A 20,153-nucleotide genomic window follows, 5' to 3' on the forward strand; every position below is an offset into this window, starting at 1 on the left:
AAGGATGCAAAAAGAGGGGATTTTTTTTTTTAATGTGGTTTGTGTAAAGCCTCAGCAAACCTGAATGCGCTTTATGTGCCACGTTCTTGCTTTTCACAAACTTCCCCTTGGAAAAGATAAGCCCTTGAAAGACAATTAGCTGGAGCTAATTAATAGCTGCTTGAAAAGTAAACCAGGTTAAAATTTGTGCCAAGCAGACTTTTCTCCCAGAGGAGTTTTATCTTGAGGATATAGAAACAATAACTCTCGAGCAACTAAACTTTCTGAAACAGCTTACAACGTATCTCACTTTACTCTTCAAGTAACTTTGCAGGTTTTTACTCTTCTACTCACCTTTTTGCAGGCATGTGCTTGCTTTCAAGGAGCTGAGAAAATGTGAATATGGTATTTGACTAATAAATGCTGTATCTTTTGAAAAAGCATTCCTTTTTTTTTTTTTTTTTTTAACGTTTCTCTAAGCAGACAGCACTGACCCCTTCTGCTTTTTCAAAGTCAAGATGTCAATATGTGAAGGGCTATCATGTCACTGTCACTTAGAGTCTTGAAAGACAGGACTCAAGCACAGACCTCTGACCTTTAAGTAAAAAAGTTGCTATCAAAATTAATCAATTGCTCCTTTTGGGGAACAATTCCTCCACCACCAGGAATCCTTTGCTTTGCCCTTCCATTGGGATGAAATACTTGGCATTAGAAGAAAAGAAGAGGAATAAAGAAGATAAAAGCTCAATAATGTTAAGGTTAATATCAGCGCGTTGGTTGCCAAAATGAAGATTTTATTCAAAATAGGTCCAAGCCTGCAGTCCCCCTCAAGACATGTTATAAAGTGCACAAGGGACCCTGAAAGCCCTTCCTTAAAACACACAAACCTATCCTGAAAATACCCTGATACAATCTGCATACAGAAACACTTACTGTGATAATAAATTACTACGTGATCCTCTATTAATAATAGAGCTTAAAACTGTAGATGCGAAAAGACAGACTGTGATATGGGGGGTGGCAAGTCCTATTTGGAAATTCTGCTTGATGCTGATGGGTTGTGGTGTAACTTTCTAGAAGTTTCTGTGATAGTAACATCATGTTATTACTGAAACCAAAAATCATCAGTTTCATTACCAATGTTTTCCTCCCTTTTGTTTAGATGGAAATCAATGCAATCCAAATAGTAATCATATATATATATATATATATAAAATAATAATAGCACATGCCTCGGACACTTAGGACCATGTCTCTGAAGCTACTTAAGTGAATTTCCAACATTTTGTAAAATGCTTTACACAAGCTGCTACTAGCATTAAAATACCGTGTTTCCAGCTGGTACTAATAGCTTATATATATTTATAATATCTAATAGCTAGTTATCTGCTTCTATAGTATTGTGACCATTTGACTTTGCATTCTGTGCCCAAAATAGCTGTTTTCTGGGGTAGTAAAAGAAGCTGATAGCTTCCTGCCTATTTAATTAAGTCAAAAAGAATTTTAGAGAACTTAAGCATTTGAAGAAGAACACCCGTGTGTTTGATTTGGGGCAGGGAAATATTATTCTAAACTAAAATGCAACCCTGGGGTGCCTTCTAGTACCTTAAAATAAATTAAATATAATTAAAAATGTATTTCAAATATAACTCAAAGATGATAAAAAAGAAAATACTATCTTAATTTATCTTGCAATATTAGCAAGTCTTGCTCAAGAAACTAAGCTTCTTGGGTTGCATATTTAATTTCTGAAACAAACAAACAAAAAGTTATTTTTAATCAACTAATTAGGGCTTCTCAATTTTTCTCCACAGAAGTGCCAAATACCTTTGCTATACACTATTTCAAACCCCTCTGGTTTAATGAGAAGTTACTATGTATAACTTAAGAGCAATCTTAAATTTAGATGGCTGCAGACCACTGATTAACGGGCATTTGACTTTGAGAAAACACCTTCTGCTTCTTTAACGGGGTAATAAAAAAAGACAGAAAAAAGTAAAATTATTTTATAAGAGGAAAAATAAAATAATTTTGTATGAGAAAAAGTAAAGTAATTCTGTACAGAGCAACTTCAGTTTTCCTCTGAAGAATGTTTGCCTTTGAATCATAGTGGTTTATATTCAGTATCCCTCCAATCAGAACATGTTCCTCTTCAAAAGCTTTATTGTTGGTATAGAATCAAAGTACAGACATAACAAAGCTTTCCTATGAAAACCAAATTGTAGATCAAGAGCGAATGAATTGGGTTTTTTTTTAATATTTTAAACTGCAGTATACTACAGCTCACTTCTTAAAGGAATGAATATTTATAGCAGGACTTCAGTTGAATATATTGCTTCATATCAAGGTAGCTCTAGTATTCATTCAAAAATGACAAATGCAATTTCCCATTCTTTGTCTCAGAACGCATTTTGACTTCGTGAAAATGTGTGAGAAAGATCAGGGTTCTCTAAAGAAACAAATTTTATTCAGCAACAATTTCCTTTACTACTAGAGCTTTCCAGGATCTGTGATTTCTCACCTTAAACTATTTCAAGAGAATTTTTTGAAGATCCAACACTTCTGAGGATCCAAATATTGTGATTAAGACAGACCTTGTGATCACCCAGCTCTGGGCACTGGCCTGACAAGACCCATCTCCTTCTGGTCCTCCCCATATTCATGGAGAGAGCCAGGGAGACAGAAGGCAGCTCACTCAGAGGAAAATTCAGAATAAGCACCTAAGTGACTACTTTGTAAGCTGTTTTATACTGTTGTGTTAGAAAAAGCAGTTTTGTTTTGTTGGTTGGTTTTTTTAATTACAGTGATGTACAATCAATAAAAATGAGGTTACTTCACACTGAACACAACAAGCAGACACTTACTTTGCCTTTGCTTCTGCATCTTCATAGGCTTTATTGGAAACATCATCTAGGCCGCCGATCAGATGTTTGAAGGAGCTGTAAAAACAAAAGGGCATTTTTAGAGGAAAAGCCTCCATGTGGTAGCCAAGCAGGACAAGATGGATCTTCAGCAGCAACCAGGGGCCACACCTCGATGCTGGGGGCGGCCTTGACTGACCAAACCAGGGCCAGGGCCTGGGCATCTGCTGGGAAACACGGCCTCAGACATGCTGGAGAAAGCATGGAAATACAAAAACCAATGCCAAGAAGGTCCAAACTTAATTATCCGGCTCTTTTGGGGATTGAACCCACTGAAATTACCGCTGAAGTTTTTCCTCCCCCCAGTGTAAGTTTCAGAGTAAATCTGTCAACATGGCTACGAAGTCCCATGATGGTGAGGTGTCACCACCATATATCCCTGTCCTCTAACCAGAAACCCCTCTGCTTTCAAAGAGAAGGATAATCTTTATTTCTGTATCTTAGCTTTCTCATCTTTACAGACAGCAGCCAAAACCACAGCAAACAGAAATAAAAAGAAAAAAAAAAAAAGAGGGGGAAAAGAAAGTGAGGGCAGGAAGGCAAGCACATTGTTGTAGGCCAGATTGTTTAATGACATTTAAGAGAAAATCTGGCTTTAATTGGGTTAAATTGAGTAAGGGTGAAATATTAGGAATGCCAGATACCCTCAGTGCTGAGCTGTCTTCTGTACAAGCTGTGAGTAGCTCGAGCAGTCCCCTAACACCATCCTCTGTCCCAGGGGAGATAGAAAGGGCACAGACACATCGGAAAAAGAATTAGAAAATCTTTTTATATCATGACTGACTCAAACAAATGGACCCAACAACCATTTAATCAACTAACAAGCAACACTCCAGAGAAAAAAATTAAAACCTGCAACTGTTATGTCTTTGGTAGTGACATTATAATGTCAAAGACTAAATACAAAAAAGAAATTGAATATTTTTAGTAATTTTAATAATTGAAATAAATAATATAACTGAAAATATGCCAGGTGAAAACCATAGTTCCCTAATACATTTCTATTATTCCCAGTCTGTCTGTCACACACAGGTTTTCTTTTCTCTAAGAAAGAATGTACCACGAAAATAAGAATAGAGCTAGACTAATCTGAAAGGATGAACTGCTGCAAACTGCAGTCTCTTGACTAATCTCTACCTTAAGGTCACAGCTTCAAAAACAAAAGCACTGTAGTTCCTCCAGCTTCTATATGTTCATGACACTCCTGCAGCACTAAACATAGAGCTGAAGAACAGAAATGGCTATTAAGAAGTTGAAAAAAAATAATTTGAAAAGTTAAAAAAATTGAAAAAAAAATACCATTTAGGACAATATTTACAAATTTAGGAGTAAGAACAAAATATTCAGTATGGCCCTCTCTCAGCAAAGACTTTTAGGATGTAAGAGAACTAATGCTGCTCAGCAGGTGAGGAAAATACAGGGCAGGTTAATAAAGGTAACAGCTTGCAGATTGTTTGCATTTTCCCCCCTAAATCACTTTGTTTCAGGTCACATGACAATATATAGGCTAAACAGCCACAGCTGAAAAACCTACTGACCGAAACTCCCCAAACCCCAGCTGTTTGTAAAAATACAGCAACAAGCAGAATTCACCAGCCTGATGTATCTGGGTTCAGCGAAGGGCAACTGTGGGAAATGCAACATCCTGCGATGCAGGAGGTAAACCAAGGTGACTTTGCGCCGCCTTTGGCCCCGAGTGCAATTGAACTGTATGGACTGCACTTTGCCCAAGCAGCTTAAACATGCCATGCGGTATTAAGCGGGTACTTAAGTGTCCTGCTGCATCAGGAGGTGCCTGACCCTAAGCAAGGCACCTCATGTGCATATGGCAAGCGGGGACATGACTACCAGAAGAATTAAAGAAAGCTTAATTATTATGCTTTATGAACAGCAGCTGGAGAAAGCCATATTTTATCCAATCTTGTAATAAATATGAAGTAAGAGATCACAGTCAGGAGAGGTATTTATACTGGTCTGGATCTAGAGCTGTCCTTTCCAGTGTGGCCTTTTACATGATTACACGTTTATCGCCTGCTCTGAAAATATCCTCTGCCCACATAAATTCCTCAAGTTTTCTACTTACTCTAATTCATAATATTTTAAATGATACAGGCTATGAAATCATTTACCTAGCACAGGGAAAACAATGAGAACTCATTCATGAGGAAGAGAAGGCAAAGACCGCCTTGCTCTTGCATGGAAATTGTGTTAAGGGATGTGTTGATTATCAGCATATCCTTCCAAGCCAAAATTCCTTAGCAGTGAAAATATGAAAAATCCAGCTTATTCAACACATCAAGGTTTATCTTTCTTGTGCTGAAGATGTTCCATAGGATGAAGCCAAACCTTTCAAAGATGACAATGAAAACAAAGCAAGATGTGTATGTTAATGCTCACTTGCAGCACAAACAGGTATTTATGGATCTAAGTGAGAGACAGTAATACTGTAATCCTCCTGGAATGCTGTGAGACATGACCTAAGGCTTAAAATACAACTTAAAATAACTAGCCTTGGTTTGCTTTCATGTGGTTAGGAAAATGTGGCAGGGTTAAGCATCCAATTATTTATTGGCAATGCAAATATGTCTTTGTCTAATGGAACATTATATGGGCAAATAAGAAAAAGTCACTGAAAGGAGTAACACCAGTTTGTCAAATATCCTTAAGTTTTTTTTAAAAATGTCTTAAGCAAGACTTAGGACTCAGCAAGACACTGAAGCTCACTCGAGTCACTTTTTTATTGCCTATCTCAATGCCGTTGAAGTATCATCTTGGTCACAACTTCCCCAAGAATTTCATCAGAAAATTGCTTAGGTTTTTTTCACTGCATAGCCTTCTCGCTTCATTTTTTCTATTCTCTCCTCATAACCAATTTTCTCCATGGATAAACTTCACCCCAACTGGGAAAAACACTAAAACAGCAAAACCTAAAATCTCCAATGAAAGAGTTCAGCTCAGTTTGTATAGGGCCAGTCATGCTAGAATAATACTTCTTTTTCTCTCCAATTTCCATTGCCAAAAGGGTTGATACAGTAACCTTTCTTGAACCTCATAGCTATCCCCATTAAAAAACAATATCAGGTTTTCAAATACAGACACAAATGTAAAATCCAAAGTGAAAAATCTGAAAATACCTGAAATATTTAAAATGTTTCCTTAAAAAAACCCTGTATTATCTTGATATGTGTAACCAAAGTAGACAACAAGCAGTAAAAACAGCATTTAGCACTCAATAGATGCAAATACTGTGTAGTTTTGTAGCGCTACCAACCTCTGTTAGCAGCAGCTGTGCCTTTAGTTTTAGTGGCTCCTATCCTTCAGGTCCTCTCTCTAACACTTGCATTATGCAATTTTATATGCCCAGCACACACATTTATACCTGGTAAATCTCAGCACTCCAGAAAAATATTGTTATAAACATAAATAAATTATATGGAGGAAAAATATCACATATAAATAAAAGATGAACCTGAATCAACTTCAGTGTAAATATTCTTACAGTTCATGAAAATCTATGAACATTTTCAAACACTTTTTCAGTTTCAAGAGGCACATGTGGAAAAAAAAAATTAAGAAGTTGCAACAACTTCTCTCACAGGGTGCCAACGATGATGAAAATGTTAGGACTGAGTTTTGAACCTTTTCCTCCTGTTTTATCACCATACAAAGTAGCTGCAAATAAAGTGTGTTTGTACATCTTTATTCAAATTGATTTACAGAACAGACGGTCAATGCTGTCCTGCTAGCATCCACATAATTTTTATCAGAAGATATTTTACAGAAAATTTCCTAGAGGACCAGTCCATCCAATCCAGCACACCATAATTGTTAACTTTTCCCCAAACAGTCCAACTGTACCTCTACAACAAAACTAATAACCCCTCCAGGGAGCCTGAAAATTCATGAGCTTCAACAGGGCTAATCTTGAAACACTTTGAAGGCAACATTGTGCGTCTCCCACAATTAGTTTCTTCCCAGAGGATGAATTACCGCAGTATCACAATAGGAAATACTTAACTAGCAACAGACTCAATTTTATTTCACATAAGGTCTTAGCAAGTCATAAACACAGAAAGCCTACAGATTGTAAAGAAAAAACTGCTCTAGGGATTAAAAATTAATAAAAAACATTTGACAAGTAGCAACTGTTATAAAGTATTAATATGTTTACCTATATCATATGTTTGATGGGAAGAAAACTGAAAAATTTTTTGCAATGAGCTGTCTGGCTTCCCAAGTATCCATAGGTTTCTACAAATTCCTTGAAATGGTGAGAAGTATACTTTTAAAATTCCCATGAACAATATGTGGGTTCTGCTGAACCTTCCAAGCCGATTTTCCAACGTCTCCTTCCCTCTAGACCGCCTGGCTAAATCAACCCTGTCTCACCATTAAGCTTGAGCATGGAGAAGACGTCAGCCTGCCTGGTGCTAAGAACCCTTAGCAAAGCTGTCATCCTCATTTGATCAGCCTTGTCACCATCTCATTTTATGTCCCCTACCAGGTTAGTGGAATCTCCTCTTCAGTGACAGCATGCATGTTGAAACTTTGAATATAACATGAAATACCCTGGAATTTTTTTTCCTACTGATTACTAAGTTGTTTCTTTGGAATACACCTGACCAGCTAGGACTACACTATTCTTTTCCAGCAAGATGGTAACTCTTAATGTTATAGCAAATAGTCTGTTTGCTGCTACTGTCCTTTTCCTTGGGTGACCAGAATTAATGGTACTCCCAATGTGGTCACTGTAAAGCTTGTTATGACTGCACTACAGCAGCTGCCTCACCTGGAAATCCCACCTCTGAAGCTTGCTTCATTTTCTATAGGTTTTCTAAATACTATAGGGATCTCAAACTAATCAATTCTCCTCAGTCATTTCCAAACACAAACTTCTATAAATCCCTATAAATAACTTCCTAAATGGGTTACCTTTCTACGATGCATATTTCTAAGAACCGAAGCCTATTAGATGAAGGAATTGTAGGTGCCCTTGTCCAGCTAATTTCCCAAAGAGGCCTTTTAATGTCTCAATTTTCCATTTTTAATATTGAGAACCAGTGTTACAGACCTACTTTTTAAGCCGTCTAGTTAATTTAACCTAAATTAACAAATTATAACTTCATCCAAGGTTATTTTCCATAGTATGCTCATCACTGCTTACAAAGAAACCACCCATGACATTGCCTTCATCATGTGCCAAAACTTGCTTCAACCAGCTCTGCTGTTTCAGTGAACACTTGTTACACCACCATATTCCAGAGTATCTGGGACTTTCCATTTTTAGTAGCAATTATTTTTCCCTCTTTGGAAATTTATAGTCATTTATAATGATACAGGTCCAGAAAACTTGCTTTCCACAAAAACTTTTCACATTTATATTATTTATGTCTAAATGCATCCATATCCAGACACATCCAGGAGTCCCTTCACTGCTACTCCTTTGCTATCTTCTTCAAAGTGATTTTGACCCACAACAGATATCCCTGCTGGACATCTCCTTATTAGGGTCCCATCTATTGACTACCTATGAAATTAATCCTTACTACCTTTATCATGTTTTTCTCCAGCTGTGTTTCATACAAAGCTGCTCCTCTATAATATTTCTGTTATCTCTGTGCCCAAGATTCCTTCTGCTTGGGAGGCCTCAGTCTGCCTCTCTGGCTCCTTGCAAAATTCCCTGTAACGGCTGCAATATCTCCCTTCTTCATACAATAACAGCCTAGATTTCTTCACCGGTTCCAGTTCTTGGCCAAAGCTAAGTGTTCCTCCTTGCTTTCTCACCTTCTGTAACTGTCTGCTGCTTATGCCCATTCCCCAGCACAATAAACCTATTACTTGATGTCTTTTTTCCCTCTGCCAGCTCGCATTTTCCCTGTGCTAGCTCACACTTTCCCCCTGTTTGTCATCATTATCGTCGAAGAGCCATAGTCCTTATTGGGATATTTGCCATCCACTGATGTCTCAGCTGGTATCTGCAATGCTTCAGGTGGTGTCTGTAATGCTTCAGTTCTTTGTGCCTCCCCTCCTCCATGCCTTCAAAATCCGAACTCCAGAATAATTTCCAGTTGCAACCCAAACTTTCACTTTTTCTCTTCCATGAACTATAGCACATGATATATTGTCTGCATATAGCTTCCAGCTCAAAAATCGCACACATTGAGCTTCAGTAACTTTCATTCCCTGAATAAATATACTTCCCTGGTTGTTATTAACTTAACATGCCGTTACATTTTCTTCCTTCCCGTTCCCTTAAAATAACACACCAAACCTTTCTTGTTTTCTGCCCTAAGTGTGCAGACTCCCACCACTTACATCTAGGTCAAAATTGTATCAACCAACGAGCTAAAGCAGTTGACAAAATAAACACACACATTCATGTTTCTTCTATGCTACGCATGCTAATTTCAGAATATATGTTACAGAGTCTATGTGAAATAGTTCACTTATTTTAAAAGAACAACCAAATTAAAAGTTCAGTGCTGAGCCTTTGTCTTCTTCACTGTTGGGTTCAGATTATTGCTGAAGGACACCTTCCTAAAGGTTCATAGAGTCATAGAATCATAGAATAGTTTGTGTTGGAAGGGACCTTTAAAAGTCATCTGGTCCAATCCCCCTGCATTAGGCAGCGACACCTTCAACTAGATCATGTTGCTCAGAGCCCTGTCCAACCTGACCTTGAACATTTCCAGAGATGGGGCATCTACCACCTCTCTGGGCAACGGGTTCCAGTGTTTCACCACTCTCATCATAAAAAATGTATTCCTTATATGTAGTCTGAGTCCACCTTCCTTTAGTTTAAAATCATTGCCCCTTGTCCTACCACTACAGACCCTACAAAAATGTCTGTCCTCATCTTTTTATAAGCCCCCTTTAAGTACTGGAAGGCTGCTATAAGGTCTCCCCAGAGCCTTCTCTTCTCCAGGCTGAACAACCCCAACTCTTTTAGCCTTTTCTCGCAGCAGAGGTGTTCCATACCTCTGATCATTTTTGTGGCCTCCTCTGGACCTGCTCCCACAGGTCCATGTCTTTCCCGTGTTGCGGACCTCAGAGCTGGATGCAGTACTCCAGGTGGAGTCTCACCAGAGTGCAGGGGAGAATCACCTCCCTCAACCTGCTGGCTATGCTGCTTTTGATGCAGTCCAGGATATGGTTGGCTTTCTGGTCTGCAAGTGCACTTTGCCGGAACATGTCCAACTTCTCATCCACCAGTAGCCCCAAGCCTGCTCTCAATCCCTTCACCCCTCAGCCTGTATTGATACCAGGGGTTGCCTTGAACCATGCACAGGACCTTGCACTTGGCCTTGTTTGAACCTCAGGACGTGCACAGGGGCCCACTTCTCAAGCTTGTCCAGGTCCCTCTGAATGGCATCTTGTCCCTCAGGGGTATCAAACGCACCACTCAGCTTGGTGTTGTCTGTAAACTTGCTGAGGGTGCACTCAATCCCACTGTCAATGTAACTGATGAAGACAGTAAACAGTACTGGTCCCAATATGGACCCTTGAGGGACACCACTTGTCACTGATCTCCATCCAGACATTGTGCCATTGAGTACTATTCTCTGGATGCAAGCATCCAGCCAATTCCTTACCCACCAAACAGTGCATCCATCAAATCCATATCTCTCCAGTTTACAGAAAAGGATTCAATTTGCAGGCTACTCACAAGCAATATTTATTCATTCACATAGAAGTGAAATTAAGTATAATCTGATGTTAAGCCTTAGCAAAGTCAGCAAAATTTATCCTACAGCTTGGTTGGAGCTGGATGATTGGCTTCATCTCACCTCCTGCATGGTGGAGACTGTTGATGAAGCCAGAGAGCATGAAGGACCAAATCCCACTGAAATTCATTATTCTGGTAAAGGAAGGGACTTACAACTGCAAGACAGAAAGAATGTCAATGTTTCCTTCATAACAAATATTTTCAGTAGAAGAATAAGTGGGAACAAAATGGCTTAAAGTCTGTGGGACACATCAAGTGCTAATTTTGTTAGATCATGCCTCTGATCATTTCTACATCAGAAAAGGATGCTGAAAATCCATTGTTGCAAAGCCTGTCTAAACAGATTTGCAAGAAATAGCTATACTACTTTTTGGGCATCTTTGGGGTGTTTTTGTGACTGTAATGGCCTTCTTGTTTCACCAGGAAATTAAAAAGCAAGGTAACACTGACATCGTGAGAATTTGCTGATTAAAGACTCATCACGTATTACTGTTCGGCTTTTCCTCATGGTATTTTCAACTCCCACTGCTTCACCCCTGTAGCATTTTAATGTATATTTTTTTTTAATTTCAGAAAATATTCTAGGCAAACCATTTCATTCTGTCATGCTTAAGCAATGTCCCATTTCAAACCCAGCTCTCCCAGAGCTTGCTTGGTGGCCTGGCTCATCCCTATAAAAAAAGCTTCCTGTATTACTAACTTCAAAATCTTCCAGCAACTACAACAGCCCTGCAATTGTTCATAATATTTACAAATCCAGAGAAACAATCTTCCATCTCCCTTAGGAAGAATCTGCTGTGATACCAAGGTGTGACTTCTATAGTTCAGGTGTTAACTAGATGGGAGTACAGCAGCGGTATTAGCAGCGTGGCTGTCAGGTGTTCTGTGGAACAATTTTCGGATGTCTTCGGAAGACTTGTGCAAGGAAGCTGGAAGAGTTACCCTGTTGACAAGATAATGCCAATGGGTAATACTAACCCCTACTGTCACCAAGACTAAATTTCTCCAGTTTCTCAAAGAAATGGATTGACCATTAAGGAAATGATATTTTCCTTAACTTGTTCTTTGAAATTGCAACATCAATTTTGCTGACATGTTTCAGATAGAGACACATACAGAGCATGAAAATTTCTGCTTCAATAATTACAGTTTATTAAACAAAGAGCTTGTCTTGTAATAGAAAGTTATTAGGCAACCTTAATGACGTGCATCACTCCTCCTTCTGCACAGAACAGCTCAGACTGTAGGTAAAGCTGGCTTCCAGTTTCCATTGCTTTCTTGCATCTGGTGACTCAACGTGAACACCTACCATGGCCACCATAACAAACAAAATGTTGTAATATTCTGTGTATCTGGATATAAAGTAATGCTATTTCCCCTCATTAACAGAATGGCATCTGCATAATTTTCCAAATTTACAGGTCTTAGTAGATTTTCTTCATATTAAAATATGCTTCTATAGTTATTCACATGCCTATAAAATAACAATGTAAGAGAAGAGCTATGACAAGAAAGTTAGAACTAGTCAGGACCAGGACAACCTTCCTTGAACTATAAATAGTGCTATAAATAGCATTACTTTTCTTGCACTATAAATAGGATTCTTATAAATAGTGTTGCTCTGCTACTAATTGCAGAGCATTACTAGGATCTCTGGTATAGATTAACTACAGCTTCATCAGTTTAAATTTAACTTGTACTTCCTTACTATTTCAAGGGCATTATATACTGAGAAAAAGTAACAAGAGACAAGCATAGAAACAGTCTGTAAAATGACCAGGAATGACTGACTCTGCTGTTACTGGTTACTTGGTTTTTTTAAAAAGCTTACAGTGCAAACCAAATAACCCTTACAGAAGTGTTCAGAAAAAAAGCATAAATGACTTCTTGCTTTGTATTTCTCTGAATTAATGCTTGCTAAATTATGTAATTATGTCAATTCTTCTCTTTGTCCCACAGAACACTAAGGCATAGTGTGTCTTTTATCTACAAGGCTACCTTGCTTGTGTATGTGAAAGCAAGCCGCTCAGATGACAGTCCTGAAGTTCATCATCTGTTTTCAATGGACAGACCATTTTTTTTAATTGATCATAAAAAACCTGTATCAGAAGACCTAGGATTTTTTAATTATTGTTCCCCAGTTCATCCATTACAGAACACTAGAGTTCTAGAAATGAAAGACTGTAAGATAACTGAATACAAAACTTGTGTCAAACCAGGACTGAGTGTATGTAGATCATACCTACATGACACTTGAGTATAGAATCATGTACATCATCAGAATATAAGGGTTTCAGAGGTCACTCCTAACCCAGCATCTGACCTTTGACGGTGTCTTGCATCAAGACTATGCCCAGGAAAGTATTCAAGGACAGAGAAACCACTGATATATTTGCCTCTGTGCTCTCCTACACCTCTGCAAAAGTCCCTAGCCCAGACATTTCTCTTCTAGATTAAAGCCCCCTAATTCCTTCAAGCTCCCTATATAAGACATCATTTTCCTCTTCTGATCTTCTCTATCTTATTCGAGCCACAGAGCTTCAGGCAGGTCTACGTCCTTTGGATGAGGGCTCTCCATCCCCACATGGACTAGAATAACAACATCTTGCTCTAAAATCTGCCAGAAGCTCAATGCCTTTCATAACATTTTATTGACAAGAACGCAATCTGTGTTCCATCGTAATGCCTGGATCCATTTCCACAGTAATGCTATCTCCCCATCTACTTCCATTTTGTCTTTCTGCACTTCTTAATTGTCTGTACTTGTCACTACTGAGTTTTGCCTTATTGATTTAGAGGGACCTTCCCTCTACTTCATCAAGGACCCATATATACTATGACTGTATTACTCAAAATCAAATGACCTTTCTGGAGAAAATGATCAAAGGCTCTAGTTAAAAACTGTAAAAGGTGCAAACTTGAGATACACCTCACCCCACAGCAGGAAAATGTTGTACTTACTCTCTGTCTATGACCAGACAAGTTACTGCCTCAGCTGCAATGACGTTGGCTGTTCTGACATCCTCCCTGAAAGAAAATAAAGTATTACTTAAGTAAGCTGTATTATTTTCATGACAATCTTTTTTATTTCCAAACATATTGCACTCTTAACGTACTTCAAGAATAAATCTCTGGGTTTCATAGCTTTTCCCCTATACTGATTTGATGTTCATCATCCATACAGGCTTCAAACACAGAAAAGCTAAAAACCCTGCACGAGCAGAAAAAACCTCCTGGTTCCCCTTATAAATAAGACATCCAGACACACATCAGCCCATGCTTTCCATCTATTTTAGGCAAAGTCTCATTTCTCACTATGAATCTATCAAAAAATTAGATATTTGCATAGATTTATTTATGAACACTTAGACGTCTTTTGTCCTTCTACCCCAAAACCTACATAATACCTCAGTGTTGGAACATGAAACATCTAGTTAAGCAAGACATCAGCTCTGCTACTCAGAGCAGGTACAACATATGCAGCAGACTATAGGACTCGCTATGTATTTGCTATCTGAGCATGGAGGAGGCTGGGACTATCAGGCATATAAAAGGGGCCTGGTTAGGATGGAGCCTTTGAAAGGTCTCTGCATTAAAGCTCTGTGCTGGCACTTTTCACCAGAAAAAATACTGCATTTAGAATTTTTTCTGTATCTTCATTACCAAATAGTTTGTGTTCTCCCTTTCCCTGCCCCACCGGGCCACTGCCAGCTCATGCTACAAAATACGAAGTTAATTCATTTTAATCAGACTGATTCAGTGTTTCATCAGAGATTAAGAGATGCTGTTGCATTTTCTGTGTTGGTCAAACAAATGTACAGGATTCAGAGTCAAATTCACTCCAACACTTCCCAAGTATGAAGGGTAAGTGGATTACAGGCAAAAGAGACCCACCTCTTTTAAACACACCTAATTCATTTAGACTGGAAAACCACTGTATATTTCCACTGAAATAGAAAATGGATTTAAAAATGTTGTTACAAATAGCAGTTCCCCTGTTTAAAGACTGGAGGTATTAAAACAGTAATATAGTAAAAAAAAAAAAAAGGGTGGTACATATGCACTCATACAGAAATATGCACTCTCCCTTTAGAGGTAATCATTAATTAACTTTAATTACTTTAATTGAGCTAATTTTACTTCAATATATTTAAAACAAAGCAAGTAGAAATACAAACGAAAGAAACATTAATGTTCAAGCCTACATTCGAATGCCATTGTTGAGTCTACTTTCAATGAAATTAAATATCCGTGCTAATTTATCCATACTGATAAACAAAATTATGGTACCTTAAAGCAAGTAGAAAGAAGTAGCCAAATAGTAGTAGGCAATTATCTCTATTAAATTCTAAAAAATTGGTAAATACAAAGAAAATAAGGGACAATACTATTTAATATCCCATTAAGTTGCTGTAGCCAACTTTTGCTGGTATATTAATATATTAGAATGAGTAAGCAAATTTTTTGGTTTTTCATTAATTCCAGTTAAAACTTCACATACTTGTCCTGTTATCTCAGATGCCTTTCTGCCACAACAAGACAGTTTATACCCTTATAGTTATAGATTACAGACATGGCTATAGCTAACTGTATAATAGTTACATGATTACAGGCAAGTAAAATACAGCTATTGGTGGCTTCAGTTGAAACATATTAAATAAACAACATTAGAGATTAAAACGCACAAGTAACTGTTATGATTTCCACTATCTTGTACTTAATACACCCTTTTAATCAGCATGAAATTAATGTAGAACGAAGGTACTTTCCCAAAGGGCATTTCGCTTTGCACAAACACCCAAGAGCCAGAGGGTTGACAAGGTTTTTGTAAATCAGAAAGTCATGCAATTCTGAGGTTTCCTTCTGTTCTGCACAAGCAGAAATAACGGATAAGTAGGAAAAAACAGGGGTTTTTAATGAATAATGAAGTGGCTCACATATGAAGTGTTAAGTTAAGAAACTGCTATCTTTGGGTATTCTCCAAAGCCATCTTGCACATCCTTGCCTAAAACCTCCCCTCTGCTGCAGGACCCTTGTCCCACAAATACTGAATGAAGGGACTGACAGGGGAAAGCAGTTTTCTGTTTCCACAGTCTGCATCGATTGTAAGTGGGTTTATAAACCTTGCATGCTTTTGTGTTATGGGATGTTTACCAATCAGGCTGCAAGCAGGATTAAAAATCTCACCAATTTTCTAAATCAGAAGGAAAAAATTAACATATTTCCAGTTCTATATGAACATTAAACCTTTATGTACATCAGCTGTGAAATACAAGACACACTCAGACTTCCAAACACTGCCAACACCTCACATAGGCTTAAAAGTGACAAACGCACCTAGGGTCATGCCACCAATCTACAACTTAACCTCAATCACCTTCAAGCAAAACAAATTGTCAGTCCATGTTTTAAAAGGTATATTTAAAAGGTAATGCTTTGATAGGCTGCCACCAGCTACAGTACATGGCATTAAATGTAACAAATAATTATTAGAAGTACATAAGTACACAGCATTAAATTCAAAAGTAATTATTTGAAGTGCATGGCATTACATGCGACAAGTAATGACTAGAAGTGCACAGCATTAAATGCAAAAGTAAATACTAGAAATGTATGGCATTAAATGCAACAAGTAATTATTCTAAGTGCACGGCACTAAATGCAAAAGTAGCTATTAGAAGTTCAGGGCATTAAATGCAACAAGTAATTATTAGGAGTGCACACCACCAAATGCCACAAGTAATTATGTAAAAGCCTGGCTTGTGAGCACTGACTCAGACACTTTCTGGACTTCATCACAGGAGTACTCATCACTGCTCCCCGAAAAACAGCATTCTTCATCAGAGGAATCGCCTTCGCTTTCCAAATACTCCATCGCTACTGTTTGCCTCCACCATTTCCCCCGGGAAAATGCCTGCTTCCTTCCAGCCCGTTACTATATTTTGTCCTCTGGGCGAGCTCTGGTATTTTACAGCCCCTCCAGCTTCAAACTTCAGAACTTGGAGAAAGGTCACAGCTGCTGCAGGGGGTTTCTAGTGTGCAGCATCGAGAAATACAAGCAGAGGGTATTTTGGAAACACAAAGAGGTACACGGATGTACACAAGTGGACACAGCCTTTGCCCCGGGCACATGCCAAAAACTGTGGCAGGAGACCTTGTACCACCATGCTTCAGCTCTTTAAACCCACAGTGGAATTAGATGACAATGTTATCCACGTTCTTAAAGTTCTTCCAAAGTGCGTTATCACATCACTAGAAACATGAGTACATTATTTAAGAAATTAAATGCACATATATATATGTATATAAATCATAATCTGTAGCCCAGTTCACCACATATAACTCAGGAATTTTCAATGATTTTTGTTTGGATAAGCTCCTAACAACTAAATTTAAGAACGATGAAGTTTTCAACCATTTCCAGGAACTTTTCTGCCATTACACTTAAAAAGGTGTTCTGGAAAATGCAAATATGAAAGATACAAACAGCTTTAATCAGAGATAAAGTCTGTTCCCTGATTTTACCTTAGGCTGCAAAAATTTCTTAGATTTAAAAATCTTTGAGATGGTTCCCATCTTTTTGCTTTCTATCTTCCTATATCCCCTAACTCATCGAAGTGCTGCTCCAACATTGGCTCTCACAGCTCCTACCACACCTAATACAATTCTTCAGATAAATGGAAACTACATTTGAACGATTTAACAATATACCATTCTATTTGCTTGAAACTTGTTGTTACACCATTGGCAAACACCGCTCTGTGCTCTTTCCAGAAGATGGACACAATTGGTGCAACCCTGGCATGATGTCTGCCCAGCTTTTGGGATCAGTCCCCCCTAGATGCAGCCTCCCAGCACAAAATAGCATTTTTATGAGGTGCAAGTACCCTGCTACAGGAAAAATCTACAGGAAGACGAGCCTCTTCTGCTTGTCTCCTGACTGGCATTTTGTCAGTCAAAATTGATTTAAAGCTAAAATATCGTAAAGATATTTTTGCATCTGTAGGCAGGCAAAACCCTCTCTTTAACGGACAGAGCTAAGGCTGTTTTCTCAGAAGATTGCCAAATCTGGGTACCACTCCTCAGAATACCCAACTTTTATCTCCCATGTGAAAGTCATGGTGTAGTCAGAAAATACCCAACAAAATAATAAGGGAAGATAGAGATGCTGGGTTTTGAGCTATTGTTACTAAGTTCAAATTAATAACTGATTTCTCTCATTTTTCTTTCCTTTTACTTACTGCCAGCACGCCTTGTCCTACATACTTTAAATCAACCTTATTAAAAATACTGTAACAAGGTCAAGCGTACGGTGCCAGAAAGTGGTAAAATGCATTAAAGAACTTGGATATCAGCAAATTATGAACCTCTGGATAGCCTTCCTGTGGCAAATTTTTAAAGCCCACTAGGGAAGACCTAATTTTCTCTTTCCATCTTTTATGTGAAAACCCTCATTAACACCATTATCAAGTTTAAATGATCTAAACACTCATTTCCAGAATGAAAAGCCCACAGGACTTGAACTTTCCACCAGAGAGCTCTCAGGCAGCAGCAGCTTCTGAAGAACAACCACCAAGGACCAGACACTGACCCATCTACTCTTGGTGGCTGGTCAAGTTTTTTCAGTTACCTGGTCAAAGAAAAATGGGTTGTCATCATATATTTTTTTTTTTAAAGAAAAAACCATCAATAATCCCAAATATCTATTTCAGGATACTGCTGCAGCCAACAGCCCTTTGGCAGTCCACAAACCTATTAGGATGGTAATCACTCTTCCCAGGAAACAGTGCCTGATCAGACAGGTTTCACCTCTAGGAAGTTTGACCTGAAACATTAGGACTATCCTGTAAATGATGTGATCACCTAACACATATGGAAACATAATTGTTGGCTGATTTTATGGTACTCTCAATTGGTACAGTTTGTGCCACCAAGTCAGTGCAGACCTATAGAATGGTGATGTGGTCCACCATGGTTGATAGTGTGAGTCATGGTGTGTATCAGTTACCTCGATCTATTGATTGATTTCCATAGGGAAAAACACCCCTTGTAAACTGACGTTTGGTTTCCCAACACTTCAGCTTTCTGAGAACAGAACATCCATTTACCATTGGTTTTGACTATAAAAATACATTACTGGAATAATAAATAAAATGTGGTCTACTAAACTCTAAACATTTTAATGCAAACCTAATAAAATGTGCAATTTGAAAAAGCTTCACTTGAAAATAATTATGCTGTTTAAGAAAACCCCTGAAAAACCCCATAGGCATTAAAATCACACCATCTATAAAGGGAATAAAACACAACAGAAAACAGATTTTGCTTCAAGGTACCCCAGTTTGAACGCACATATCAAAATGCACAGACAGCCACCTGTATTCTTGTGCAATTTAGGCTCTATAGCTACTGGGAAAAGGAACCACTTTTAAAGAACATTTCAGTTCATTCAAACAAAATTATTTAAAAATACTATTTTACAGGGGCTTTATTCAATATAAGCAAATTGTAGAGCTCTCCAAACAGGCTAGAAAATGTACCAACCCCTTCTAATAATTTACGTCTCATGAGCACATCATTAGCACTTACTTACTGTTTCTAAAATATATTTAGTCCCAGTGGCTCCTGCTGAAAGAAAGGTTTAAGCCCTGACAAGGATTAAAAAAACCCAGTATTTAGGATGCTAAGGACTCAAAGATGGTCACGAGGTCTTCCAAGACTCTGTTGGTCAAAAAAATTCTGCTCTGTCCTTACTGTGTACTGACACTTCTACAAGCAAATGAAACATTCAACAACTGCTGCTAAGATTACAACAAATTTTAACTCAAAATTCTCCCAACAAGTCAAGATGTACTGGGATCATTCCAGGGTGCTGTGTGAAGTCTGACAATTATTTTCTGTTTCATATTAATGATGGATGTAATTTCATGAAAAGGGAAATGCCTGGACGGCTTTTCCTTTTCAGTTTAATGAATGATGGAAAATCAAGCCCAGTTGATACAATTTATTTTGTTATTTTGGTATTAATACAAATGTCCTAATTTTAAAAATATACATATAATTTTTGTAATCATCATATGCATTTGGGGAAACAACTGCTGTTAAAAATAATGCACTGGACTGCAACTGCTCCCTTGTCTGCCTTGACCCTGCCTTCAGCCCAGCCTTGAACAAGCCGTTTCACTATCTGATTCCTGTATCCCTATATTCCCCTATGTAGGAATATACTTCTATGTATAGGAATATTTCCTGTATTTCACTATATTGCTATATTCCATTATCTGATTCTGACACTACTATGACAAAAATGCTTTAATGTACTGTGTGATCCCCTGGGTCTACAGACAGAAGATACTATGCAAGAGACAGCTGTTTTTATTTTTGTTAGATTATAGATCTGACATAGTGATGCTGCTGAATTAACAAGTGTTACATTATCAGACTACCTATGCTGACATTAATAGATGTAATGTAGATAAATATTGCCAAAACCCATTATTAATTAAAGCAGAAGCACTATGACAGGC

General features: G+C 38.0%; 1 protein-coding gene across 2 annotated transcripts in view; it reads right to left on the reverse strand.

Moving 5' to 3' along the window:
• PRKG1 (protein kinase cGMP-dependent 1) overlaps window positions 1-20,153 on the reverse strand; it is a 508,740-nt gene that overhangs the window by 67,278 nt on the left and 421,309 nt on the right. For both annotated transcript variants that reach the window (XM_055790419.1, XM_005235115.4), the window contains exons 8-9: window positions 13,588-13,653; window positions 2,844-2,918 (exon numbers count right to left, since the gene is read on the reverse strand). In XM_055790419.1, coding sequence (XP_055646394.1) covers window positions 2,844-2,918; window positions 13,588-13,653 — 141 coding nt within the window. The remainder of the gene's footprint in view (window positions 1-2,843; window positions 2,919-13,587; window positions 13,654-20,153) is intronic.

Source organism: Falco peregrinus, chromosome 1, assembly GCF_023634155.1.
Source record: "Falco peregrinus isolate bFalPer1 chromosome 1, bFalPer1.pri, whole genome shotgun sequence".
Classification (NCBI taxonomy): domain Eukaryota; kingdom Metazoa; phylum Chordata; class Aves; order Falconiformes; family Falconidae; genus Falco; species Falco peregrinus.